At 50.2% G+C, this 12,921-nt stretch overlaps 1 protein-coding gene across 3 annotated transcripts in view; it reads right to left on the reverse strand.

Annotated features, from left to right (window-relative positions):
• LOC121869614 (serine/threonine-protein phosphatase 4 regulatory subunit 1-like) overlaps positions 1-12,921 on the reverse strand; it is a 196,078-nt gene that overhangs the window by 21,219 nt on the left and 161,938 nt on the right. For all 3 annotated transcript variants that reach the window (XM_042371093.1, XM_042371095.1, XM_042371094.1), the window contains 2 exons: positions 12,287-12,433; positions 2,026-2,196 (listed from right to left, as the gene is read on the reverse strand). In XM_042371093.1, the coding sequence (XP_042227027.1) occupies positions 2,026-2,196; positions 12,287-12,433 (318 nt within the window). The remainder of the gene's footprint in view (positions 1-2,025; positions 2,197-12,286; positions 12,434-12,921) is intronic.

A 12,921-nucleotide genomic window follows, 5' to 3' on the forward strand; every position in this document is an offset into this window, starting at 1 on the left:
AAATATTGCAATACAGGAAAATATTGCCAAATACGCTTATTGGTTTATTAAAGTGAGTTGGCAACTTAAGTGGAAGGGCTGAAGGAGGAAGGGGGTGACGAGGTTTGGAGGGAGGGAGGTGACAGGGCCGGAGGGAGGAAGTGACGGCTTGGCGGGAGGGAGGGAGGTGACAGTAAGCCAGGGGTAGCCAAGGGAGGGCGCGGGCGTGGAGCTCACGTGTAGGCGGCAAAACAGGTGCAGGTTTAGCCGGACGCGGGCGTGTTGGGACGCGGGCGTGGTGTGGCGCAGGCGTGGTGGAGCGGGCGTGGTAAAGCAGTTTGCCAGGGGCGCGGGAGTTAGTGCTGAGAGCGAGGCTGCCTGAAGGCCTACAGTATATCATGTATGACAGACACCACTAACTGTGTCCTGCAGGGAGAGGGGGTGGTAGATTGCAGGAGGTTAGAGGGAGCAGCGGGAGGGAGGAGGGAGGGCGGTGCGAGGCTGGCAGAGAGGAGGCGCTGCCCCCGTTATGTGTACTAGCGTGTGTACGCTGCCACCCGCAGCGGCTGCGTGTGTATGCGTGTGTCAAGTGGTGGTGTGTGCGTGTGTTGCCTTAAAGGTGGCCGGCCAGGCCGAGGCGGCCTCCCTTTGATCCCACGCGCTCCCCATGCCTGCTGACTCTCCTCCTCCCTGCCTGCCTGCCTGCTGGCCTGTAGCCTGCCTCCGTCCATCCTGCAGCCCTGCCTCCTGGCCTGTAGCGTACCTCCCGCCTGCTGACCCTGCAGCCTGTCCAATGACCCTGTAGCCCTCCTCCCCACTCCCACCCTAGTACAGTAGCCCTCCTCCCTACCCCACCTCAGTACAGTGCCCCTCCTCCCCACCCCTACCCAAGTATAGTAGGCCCTCCTCCCACCCTACCTCAGTACAGTAGCCCCTCCTCCCTACCTTACCTCAGTAGAGTAGCCCCTCCCCACCCCACCCCAGTACAGTAGCCTCTCCTCCCTACCCTACCTCAGTACAGTAGCCCCTCCTCCCTACCCACCTCAGTACAGTAGCCCCTCCTCCCTACCCTACCCTCAGTACAGTAGCCGCCCTCCACCAGTACAGTAGCCCTCCTCCCACCCCACCCTCAGTACAGTAGCCCCTCCTCCCCCACCCCTACCTCAGTGCACAGTAGCCCTCCCCACCCCACCTCAGTACAGTAGCCCTCCACCCTACCCCACCTCAGTACAGTAGCCCTCCTCCCTACCCTACCTCAGTACAGTAGCCCCTCCTCCCTACCCCACCTCAGTACAGTAGCCCTCCCTCCCCACTCCCCACCTCAGTACAGTAGCCCTCCCTCCCCTACCTCAGTACAGTAGCCCCCCTCCCTACCCTACCTCAGTACAGTAGCCGCCCCCTCCACCAGTCACAGTAGCCCTCCCTCACTCCCACCTCAGTACAGTAGCCGCCCTCCACCCAGTACAGTAGCCCCTCCTCCCTACCCTACCTCAGTACAGTAGCCTCCCCACCCTACCCCTCAGTACAGCAGCCCTCCACCAGTACAGTAGCCCCACCCCACCCCAGCACAGTAGCCGCCCCTCCACCAGTACAGTAGCCCTCCCCTACCCCACCCCAGTACAGTAGCCCTCCCCACCCCTCTACCTCAGTACAGTAGCCCCTCCTCCCTACCCTACCTCAGTACAGTAGCCCCTCCTCCCCACCCTACCTCGTACAGTAGCCCCTCCCTCCCTACCCTACTCAGTACAGTAGCCCCTCCTCCCTACCCTACCTCAGTACAGTAGCCCCTCCTCCCTACCCTACCTCAGTACAGTAGCCCTCCTCCCTACCCTACCTCAGTACAGTAGCCCCTCCTCCCTACCCTACCTCAGTACAGTAGCCGCCCCTCCACCAGTACAGTAGGCCCCCCTCCAAACAAGTCCCCATTTACACTGTCAAAATTACCACATTACATAAGTACATAGCCTGTGGCCATACATGACCTCCAGCTGTAACCTTGACCTTAGAGAGAGAGAGAGAAAAGAGAGAGAGAGAGAGACTACTCACCAGGATGTCTTCAGTAGGATGGGTGCCCACTACGCTGCAGAAGTCACCGAAGTTAGAGGCACACACTTTGCGGACCTGGAAGAGCGCGTCGGAACACAGGCGGGTGAACCTCTCCAGGAAGAGTCGCTCAGTCATCTCTCTCCCGATCAGCGGCGCCATCTTGGACATGAGCTGTAGTACACATAAGAGATGAAATGACGCAATCAATGTCATGCCACACCTTGACCTGCGGAGGGATGCACACACACACACACACACACACACACACACACACACACACACACACACACACACTCTCTCTCTTAATTATACTTCAGAATCCATAAACACACAGTCACCAACATACACACACACTTTCCCCATCTGTACTTTGGTATCCATTAACTCTGGGTGGACTGGGAGACTGCCCTGGGATCGATCTAGTGAACATTAGGATGGGAGGCGAGTACCGTTACCACTCAGCCACCACACGTTTAACCTTCCCCTTGAGGATGATGACTTAACCCCCTTGAAGATGACTTAACACTTAAAGATGATGTCTTATCCGCCCTTAGAGAGGTAGTTAACACCATCCTCTCCAAAGAGCTAATTACAGGTGCACCAATGGTTCAACTCGACCAACGTGGTAATTAGTGTACAGTCGTTAACCCTCACAGCTGACATTTTACGCACACATATTACACAGTATACACAAGTAAACATACACATATATAATTATTCACATGCACACATACATTACATATACATACATATCCACAAGCTTACATACATCTACAGGTACACATAACTCTACTCATACACAGACATGGATATTCACATGCATACATAATTATACTGTACACATACATCCACTTACATACATGGTCAATTTAAAGGTTATTTTGACTAACATACATACACACACACACACACACACATCACCTCTCTACACTAACTTCTAAAAATACATTTCCCTATATTTTAAGACACCCCATTTATCAGTTCCTAATAATATGTCAATATAAGAATTAAATACCTGATATGTGAATTAAACTCCTAAATTGCCCATGTATGTATGTATGTATGGATGTATGTTAATCGAAATAAAACTGTCCTGTACACACACCACTTTTTTTTACATTAATATGACCAAATTCTGTTTAAAGGTATAAAACATTTCCTTATAATATATATTGTCTTTTGCACATCCTAAAACCCGCCCCTTATGTACTGTCAACATATAACGGAGATGTACTTAAACCAATTCTAAACCAACCAATCTTAAACCACTTCGTATCAGTCCCTGCTTTTGGTGTCCATAGTAACTGTCACAATGGGTGGAATGTGATTGGTTGATGAATTTGTCATTTAACCACCAGCAACCAATCAAATTCCCCCTTGCTGTTGGTTGGTGAGTCACTGAACCACCAGTAACCAATCAAATTCCTCCTTACTATTGGTTGGTAAGTCACTTTACCACCAGCAACCAATCAAATTCCTCCTTGCTGTTGGTTGGGGAGTCGCTGAACCACCAGCAACCAATCAAATTCCTCCTTGTTGTTGGTTGGTGAGTCACTGAACCACCAGCAACCAATCAAATTCCTCCTTGTTGTTGGTTGGTGAGTCACTGAACCACCAGCAACCAATCAAATTCCTCCTTGTTGTTGGTTGGTGAGTCACTGAACCACCAGCAACCAATCAAATTCCTCCTTGCTGTTGGTTGGTGAGTCACTGAACCACCAGTAACCAATCAAATTCCTCCTTACTATTGGTTGGTAAGTCACTTTACCACCAGCAACCAATCAAATTCCTCCTTGCTGTTGGTTGGAGTCGCTGAACCACCAGCAACCAATCAAATTCCTCCTGTTGTTGGTTGGTGAGTCACTGAACCACCAGCAACCAATCAAATTCCTCCTTGTTGGTTGTGAGTCACTGAACCACCAGCAACCAATCAAATTCCTCCTTGTTGTTGGTTGGTGAGTCACTGAACCACCAGCAACCAATCAAATTCCTCCTTGTTGTTGGTTGGTGAGTCACTGAACCACCAGCAACCAATCAAATTCCTCGATTAGTAAACAATTACTTAGAATGCCAGAGAAGTGAGTGGAGCTTAAGGGAATGGCACCATGGCACCTCAGACAAGAGGGCCAGTTGCTATGGGTGGGTTGTGCTCATTAAGCCACCCAGCTTATTACACCTAATAATTAAACACCTTAAAACTACACCTGGGGGTTAGGTTAGGTTGATGGTAAACAAACCCTTAACATTAACACCTGGAAAAATATTACATCACAAATAAATAAATACATCGATCTAACATAACATAATATCTCAGGTTGGAGGAACAAAGACCTACCACACTGACTCCCTTCAGGGGTGGTGACGGTGAGGAGGTGGTGGTGGTGGGAGGAGGTGGTGGTGGTGAGGTGGTGGTGGCAGGAGGAGGTGGTGGTGGTGGTGAGGAGGTGGTGGTGAGGTGGTGGTGGCGGTGGGAGGAGGTGGTGGTGGTGGAGAGGTGGTGATGGTGAGGTGGTGGGTGGTGGTGGTGATGAGGAGGAGGTGGTGATGGTGAGGTGGTGGTGGTGGTGATGGGAGGAGGTGGTGATGGTGAGGAGGTGGTGATGGTGAGGTGGTAGTGAGGGTGAGGTGGTGGTACGGTGAGGAGGTGGCGGTGGTGATTGGCAACGTGGCACCGCTCATCAAAGCTGGCTGTGATATGAACCCAATCCACACATCACATCCACTCTGACAAGGGCAACACGTGCACTCTTCTTCACCCCGATACAGTACGTGCACCTTCTTCACCCCGATACAGCACGTGCACTCTTCTTCACCCCGATACAGTACGTGCACTCTTCTTCACCCCGATACAGCACGTACTTTCTTCACCCCGATACAGCACGTGCACTCTTCACCCCGATACAGCACGTGCACTCTTCTTCACCCCTGATACAGCACGTGCACTCTTCACCCCCGATACAGTACGTGCACTCTTCTTCACCCCGATACAGCACGTGCACTCTTCTTCACCCCGATACACGTGCACTCTTCTTCACCCCGATACAAGAGTGCACTCTTTCTTCACCCCGATACAGCACGTGCACTCTTCTTCACCCCGATACAGCACGTGCACCTCTTCTTCACCCCGATACAGTACGCACTCTTCTTCACCCGATACAGCACGTGCACTCTTCACCCCGATACAGCACGTGCACTCTTCTTCACCCCGATACAGCACGTGCACTCTTCTTCACCCCGATACAGTACGTGCACTCTTCTTCACCCCGATACAGCACGCACTCTTCTTCACCCCGATACAGCACGTGCACTCTTCACCCCGATACAGCACGTGCACTCTTCACCCCGATACAGCACGTGCACTCTTCTTCACCCCGATACAGCACGTGCACTCTTCTTCACCCCGATACAGCACGTGCACTCTTTCTTCACCCCGATACAGCACGTGCACTCTTCTTCACCCCGATACAAGAGTGCACTTTCTTCACCCCGATACAGCACGTGCACTTTCTTCACCCCGATACAGCACGTACCTTCTTTCACCCCGATACAGTACGTGCACTCTTTTCACCCCGATACAGCACGTGCACTCTTCTTCACCCCGATACAGCACGTGCACTCTTCTTCACCCCGATACAGTACGTGCACTCTTCTTCACCCGATACAGCACGTGCACTTTCTTCACCCCCGATACAGCACGTGCACTCTTCTTCACCCCGATACAGCACGTGCACTACCCCGATACAGCGTGCACTCTTCTTCACCCCGATACAGCATGCACTCTTTCACCCCGATACAGCACGTGCACTCTTCTTCACCCCGATACACGCACTCTTCTTCACCCCGATACAAGAGTGCACAGCCTCGACAATCTCTTCGTCTTGTGCCGTTATCTTCTGTACAGCGTTTCACCTGAAGATTACTTCCCTAATTTCAACCAAAGACTACCTGGGAATTTGTCGCTTGATGTTAGGGTTAGGTTAGAGTTGGTTGGGTTAGTGTTGCGTTACGTTAGGTTTATGCTGTGTTAGGTTAGGTTTTGGTTAGGTAAGATAATGGGTGAATGGTTGTGGTGGTAGTGAATGGTTGTGGTGGTAGTGAATGGTTGTGGTGGTAGTGAATGGTTGTGGTGGTAGTGTAAGTGGTGGTCGTGGTAGTGTAAGTGAGTAGTCGTACTAAGTGGTGCTGGTGTAGTATTGGTGCCGGGAAAGTCGGGCTGGCAGTCAGCTGGTGTAGTATTAGTGCCAGGGAAGTCAGGCAGGCAGTCAGCTGGTGTAGCATTAGTGCCGGGGAAGTCAGGCAGGCAGTCAGCTGGTGTAGCATTAGTGCCGGGGAAGTCAGGCAGGCAGTCAGCTGGTGTAGTATTAGTGCCGGGGAAGTCAGGCAGGCAGTCAGCTGGTAGCATTAGAGGGAAGTCAGGCAGGCAGTCAGCTGGTGTAGCATTAGTGCCGGGGAAGTCAGGCAGGCAGTCAGCTGGTGTAGTATTAGTGCCGGGGAAGTCAGGCAGGCAGTCAGCTGGTGTAGTATTAGTGCCGGGGAAGTCAGGAGGCAGTCAGTTGGTGTAGCATTAGTGCCGGGAAAGTCCTGGCAGTCAGCTGGTGTAGTATTAGTGCCAGGGAAGTCAGGCAGGCAGTCAGCTGGTGTAGCATTAGTGCCGGGGAAGTCAGGCAGGCAGTCAGCTGGTGTAGCATTAGTGCCGGGGAAGTCAGGCAGGCAGTCAGCTGGTGTAGTATTAGTGCCGGGAAGTCAGGCAGGCAGTCAGCTGGTGTAGTATTAGTGCCGGGGAAGTCAGGCAGGCAGTCAGTTGGTGTAGCATTAGTGCCGGGAAAGTCGGGCTGGCAGTCAGCTGGTGTAGTATTAGTGCCAGGAAGTCAGGCAGGCAGTCAGCTGGTGTAGCATTAGTGCCGGGGAAGTCAGGCAGGCAGTCAGCTGGTGTAGCATTAGTGCCAGGGAAGTCAGGCAGGCAGTCAGCTGGTGTAGCATTAGTGCCGGGGAAGTCAGGCAGGCAGTCAGCTGGTGTAGCATTAGTGCCGGGGAAGTCAGGCAGGCAGTCAGTTGGTGTAGCATTAGTGCCGGGGAAGTCAGGCAGGCAGTCAGCTGGTGTAGCATTAGTGCCGGGGAGTCAGGCAGGCAGTCAGCTGGTGTAGCATTAGTGCCGGGGAGTCAGGCAGGCAGTCAGTTGGTGTAGCATTAGTTGCGGGGAAGTCAGGCAGGCAGTCAGTTGGTGTAGCATTAGTGCCGGGGAAGTCAGGCAGGCAGTCAGCTGGTGTAGCATTAGTGCCGGGTCCTCGCTCATCAAAGCTGGCTGTGATATGATGAACTACCACATAGAACAACCACTTTGTGAGACAGGACTCGCACAGGATCTTCAAACGATGGACCTTAGCCCTGCACACCTGGTCACACCCGACACTTGGTTACATCCTGGACACATCCCGGACACCTGGTCATACCCCATAGACCTGGTCACATATTGTCCTATCAAAGGTAATGGATTACCTGTACAAATACATTCACCTGATGATTAGACACCCAAATGCCAATCTACCTGCCCAGGTAAAGGGGGTGCCTAATCATCGGGTGAAATTAGCTGGGGTGTATAAAGCCTCGGGTGACCCCCAGCTAAAATATATTCAATACCACTATACACACGACCTTACCACCACCTGTAGGGACAGCAGCAGAAGTAGCAGCCAGCAGCAGAACTCGTCAAGTAGGCTGTGATATGGCCTATAACAGCACACCACAGCAAACTTAACGGGCCCGCCACCAGGATTCAAATCTCACCATAGTCACCATTAACACCATATCTCGTTATATGTTCACCAATTAACAGTTTTAGGCTGCATGACCCAGTGTCAAGGAACAGTCCGAGAAGACCGGACAACTACACTGGCTAACCATTACCCCGGAAGCCCGCAAATCCATTAACATCCAGGTCCCCAATTACTGCTGGGTAGGCAGAAGCAAATGGCGTAAAGAAACTTGCCCATAGTTTCACCCTGCCTTGGGAATCGAACCCGGGTCCGCTCGCTTGTGAGGCGAGCATCCTGACCATTACACCACAGGTCACCTGAGGGTGGTGAGTGAAGACAGGAGGTCATGCTGGTGTAGACAGTCGATGAAGAAGACAGTAATGCATGATGGTGACAGCTCGACAGTAGTTCATGTTGACGTAGACAGCAACTCATGACGGCGTAGACAGGTAGACGACAGGAGCTCATCAAAGGTGGCTGTGATACGCTGTCCATAACTCCGCGTCACACCCACTTTGACGGCTTCTGCTACGTCCCACTCACTCCCTCTCTTCTCGATGCAGTACACGCTAATCTCACCCCCACTCTTCTGACCTCATCACCTATTAATAAATCACTATTTAACACTATACGTACACTATTTTCTTCATACGAGTTCAATAATACTCATTCACTATTTATCAAGAGTAATAATAGTAAGAAATAGTTACAGGTTTAATGATACCTACAGTACTTAGAACAACAATAAATCTTAATATTACGATAAATGGTCCAATAATTTGACTAATACTATAACTAATAACAACACTGGCTTATAACCCCTATATAATAACCATAATACTAACATCAACAACACCTCCATAACAACAGATACCAAACACAAACACAACAATAACAACAAATAAAGAACCATGGGAAGAATAATAACAAGGACACAGTGGTAAGAATACGGCTCAAGAAGTAGTCATCATAACCACACTTACTTTATGATGACCAAATACCATTGAGAAAATTAAACCTTTGAAAAATTATATAAAAATGAATAAACAAAAATATGCAAATAGTAATGAAAATATTGAAGTTAATCTGAGGTTTTTGTTGTGAATGGTAGTGTGTAATATTGGGAGAGGGGGGGTAGGGAGGGAGAGAGATGGAAGGAGGGGAAAAGGGATAAGAATGGAGAGAGAGAGAGAGAGAGAGAGAGAGAGAGAATGATCAGTATTCTGGCCACGTGGTCAAGGGGAAAGCGGAGTGAACCACAGCGCAACTCCCAGATCAATACAACTGCCAGCCCCTCTCCCCTCATTCTTCCTCCCAGCCCTCATTCTCCCAGTCAGTGCCCTCATTCTTACCAGTCAGTGCCCTCATTCTTACCGGTCAGTGCCCTCATTCTTACCGGTCAGTGCCCTCATTCTTACCAGTCAGTGCCCCCATTCTACCAGTCAGTGCCCTCATTCTACCGGTCAGTGCCCTCATTCTACCGGTCAGTGCCCTCATTCTACCGGTCAGTGCCCTCATTCTTACCAGTCAGTGCCCTCATTCTACCATTCAGTGCCCTCATTCTTACCGGTCAGTGCCTCATTCTTACCGGTCAGTGCCTCATTCTTACCGGTCAGTGCCCTCATTCTACCACAGTCAGTGCCCTCATTCTTACCAGTCAGTGACCTCATTCTACCAGTCAGTGACCTCATTCTTACCATTCAGTGCCCTCATTCTTACCAGTCAGTGCCCTCATTCTTACCGGTCAGTGACGCATGACGTACTAATCCACATAACACACCTCCGTACAACTTCCCCTCAGAGTGAATACGTTAACACACACATTAACACATGATAAAGAAATTTTTATATTGGGTAAAGAATCAAGTGGTAAATGGTGGTGTGGTCGTTGGTGGTAGGTGTGGTGTGGTGGTGGTGTGGTCGTTGGTGGTAGGTGGTCGTGTGGTCGGTGGTAGGTGGTGTGGCTGGTGGTAGGTGTGTGTGGTGGTGGTCGTTGAGGTGTGGTCGTTGGTGGTAGGTGGTCGTTGGTGGTAGGTGGTCGTGGTCGTTGGTAGGTGTGGTCGTGTGGTCGTTGGTGGTAGGTGTGGTGGTGGTGGTGTGGTGTGGTGGTGGTGTGGTCGTTGGTGGTAGGTGTGGTGTGGTGGTGGTGTGGTCGTTGGTGGTAGGTGTGGTCGTTGGTGGTGGTGGTGGCAGAATAGTGGAAGGATATACAGTAGATGGGCAGCCAACCCAATACAGTACACACAATATTACATAACTACACGACAGCTCCAGGGGCACGTGGACAGCGGCGACGGTGTACCAGCAGTCACGGGGCATCGGGCACTGCTCATCAAAGCTGGCTGTGATAGTATAGCGGGCAGCGAGCTATGACAAACCAGTTTGATGCCAGTGCCCGGCGCATAGCTTCTCCAGTGGCCGGACAAGACCATCACCCGCAGGAAGTAGCTCAGTGCCGCGGCCTAAGGGGTCTTGTAGTGGTCTTGCTGGTGAAAAATTGGTGATCTGGAGTCCTTTTGGTGGTGAGGGAGGGGCTAGTGGTGGTGGAGGGGCTAGTGGTGGTGGAGGGCTGGTGGTGGTGGGGCTGGTAGTGGTGGTGGGGCTGTGGTGGTGGAGGGGTGGTGGTGGTGGGGTGGTGGTGGTGGAGGGGTGGTGGTGGGGCTGGTGGTGGGGCTGGTAGTGGTGGTGGAGGGGCTGGTGGTGGTGGAGGGGCTGGTGGTGGTGGAGGGGTGGTGGTGGTGGAGGGGCTGGTGGTGGTGGAGGGGCTGGTGGTGGTGGAGGGGCTGGTAGTGGAGGGGCTGGTAGTGAGGGGGTGGAGGGGCTGGTAGTGGAGGGTGGAGGGGCTGGTAGTGGAGAGGGTGGAGGGCTGGTAGTGGAGGGGGTGGAGGGCTGGTAGTGGAGGGGTGGAGGGCTGGTAGTGGAGGGGTGGAGGGGCTGGTAGTGGAGGGGTGGAGGGGCTGGTAGTGGAGGGGTGGAGGAATGGTAGTGGAGGGGCTGGCAGTGGAGGGGGTGGAGGGGCTGGCGGTGGAGGGGCTGGTGGAGGGGTGGGGGAGATGGTGGTGGAGGGGCTGGTAGTAGAGGGGTGGAAGGGGTGGTGGTGGTGGAGGGGCTGGTAGTAGGAGGGGTGAAGGGTGGTGGTGGTGAGGGCTGGGGTGGGGTGGTGGGAGGGCTGGGGGTGGTGGTGGTGGAGGGGCTGGGGTGGTGGTGGTGGAGAAGGAGCTGGTGGTGGTGATAATAGTAGGGGGGTTGCTATTAGCGGTAGTATCGCTGTTGCTGCTAGTGGAGGAGGTATACCTGATGGACACAGCAGCTGTAGTAGGCACCCTGTAGTAGTAGTGGCAGCAGACGGTGGCAAGAGACACCGTGAAAGACAAGGTAGTGAGATGTTGCCAAAGTCTCACATCTCACTACCCATGTCTTTCACAGCGGCCCCTACCTCACACAACAGTCTTCATTATCTTCCGCATGTTTACACCCAGTTGCTGGTAGGTCAGCTCACCCCTGTATCTAAAAACTTGTACCTAATCTCTTTCTCTCTCTCACACGAGATAAAACACTCATCCTATTCACCTTCCTAATAATGTTTACTAAATATCTGTAACAAACATCAAGGTACTCATTAATTAATCCCTATCTAATAATGTTTACTGGATAACAAACATCGAATTATCTCTACATTACAACAATGGCTACAAAATACTGTATTCGTCTTAATTACAGCAATAAGTAGTAACCAATCCATTATATCATTACACTTATGTATTTACCTTACAGTACAAAAAATACAGTGCATCTAACTTAAACCAACAAACCTGAAATACTACAAAATACAGAACCAAGAATAATACAACAAATACAAACCCAAAGAAGATTACAGATAAAATAATACAAAATACAAACCTGAAATCATAGAGCAGAACATAGTACAGTATACACACCAGAACAATAATACAGTACTACAAAAATGGTCATTACTTGCTGTATTCTGTGTTATGACCTTTCTGTATTTTCAACTGTAGTTTATTTTTTTCTGTAACTCTAAGTTCATAAGAAATACATACATTGTTCTGGACTGTAACCATTTTTTCTACAAGACAATGTCGAAATATAATAAAGGAACACATAATTTTATATGGTAACACATCCCAATTATTGAAGGCAGCACATCTCAGTTATATGTAGTAGTATATCCCAATTACTGAAGGCAGCACATCTCAGTTATATGTAGTAGTATATCCCAATTACTGAAGGCAGCACATCTCAGTTATATGTGGTTGTACATCCCAATTATTGAAGGCAGCACATCTCAATTATATATATGGTAATTCATCCCAATTTTTAAGGGCTAAGTATCACTCACGCAAACCCTTCCATCCCAAGGTGAGGTCAGGTTAGGTCAGGGTTATCCAATAATCAAATCAAACACACACACACACACACACACACACACACACACACACACACACACACACACACACACACACACTACAGTAAAGCAGCTAACTTACCGCCACAGCCTCCGTCTTGAAGTCATCCATGGCGTCGGTGTTGGTGAGCCGCAGTATAACGGGACACACCTGGTCATCCACATCCTCCCTACTCACTAACTCTTGTTCCAGCAGCACCAAGAGAGCTGCCTGGGACGTCTTTCGCACCTGGCAGGAATGACGAATGAGATGGGGGAATTAGGAGGGAAGGGGAAATAATATAAAGGTGGTTAATTTGTGCAAAAGAGGTGGTACATTAGTGTAGATAATGTGGGTTAATTAGCAGGGTAAATAATGTAAACAAAGGTGGTGAATTAGCAGGGTAAATAATGTAAACAACGGCGATTAATTAATAGGTAATGTAAATAAATTGAATAAAGATGTAAATATTGTATAGTAATAATAGATCGAATAAAGTTAGTTGTAAGTAAATTGAATGAAGTAAGTTGACTGTAAATAAATAAATTGATGTAAAGCTGTGTAAATAGATCCTAAATAAAGAACACATTGATACAAAAGCTACAAAACACAAAAAAATCAGGCGTTACAGCGGTGTTCAACTAGTGCCCCTCTCCTGTACACAACACTGACCCTACTGTACTGTATTATCACATCTACTGTATTCCACTGTATCAATGTCCAAAATCTATATAGTA

The sequence above is a fragment of the Homarus americanus genome, unplaced genomic scaffold, assembly GCF_018991925.1.
Source record: "Homarus americanus isolate GMGI-L3 unplaced genomic scaffold, GMGI_Hamer_2.0 scaffold23578, whole genome shotgun sequence".
Classification (NCBI taxonomy): domain Eukaryota; kingdom Metazoa; phylum Arthropoda; class Malacostraca; order Decapoda; family Nephropidae; genus Homarus; species Homarus americanus.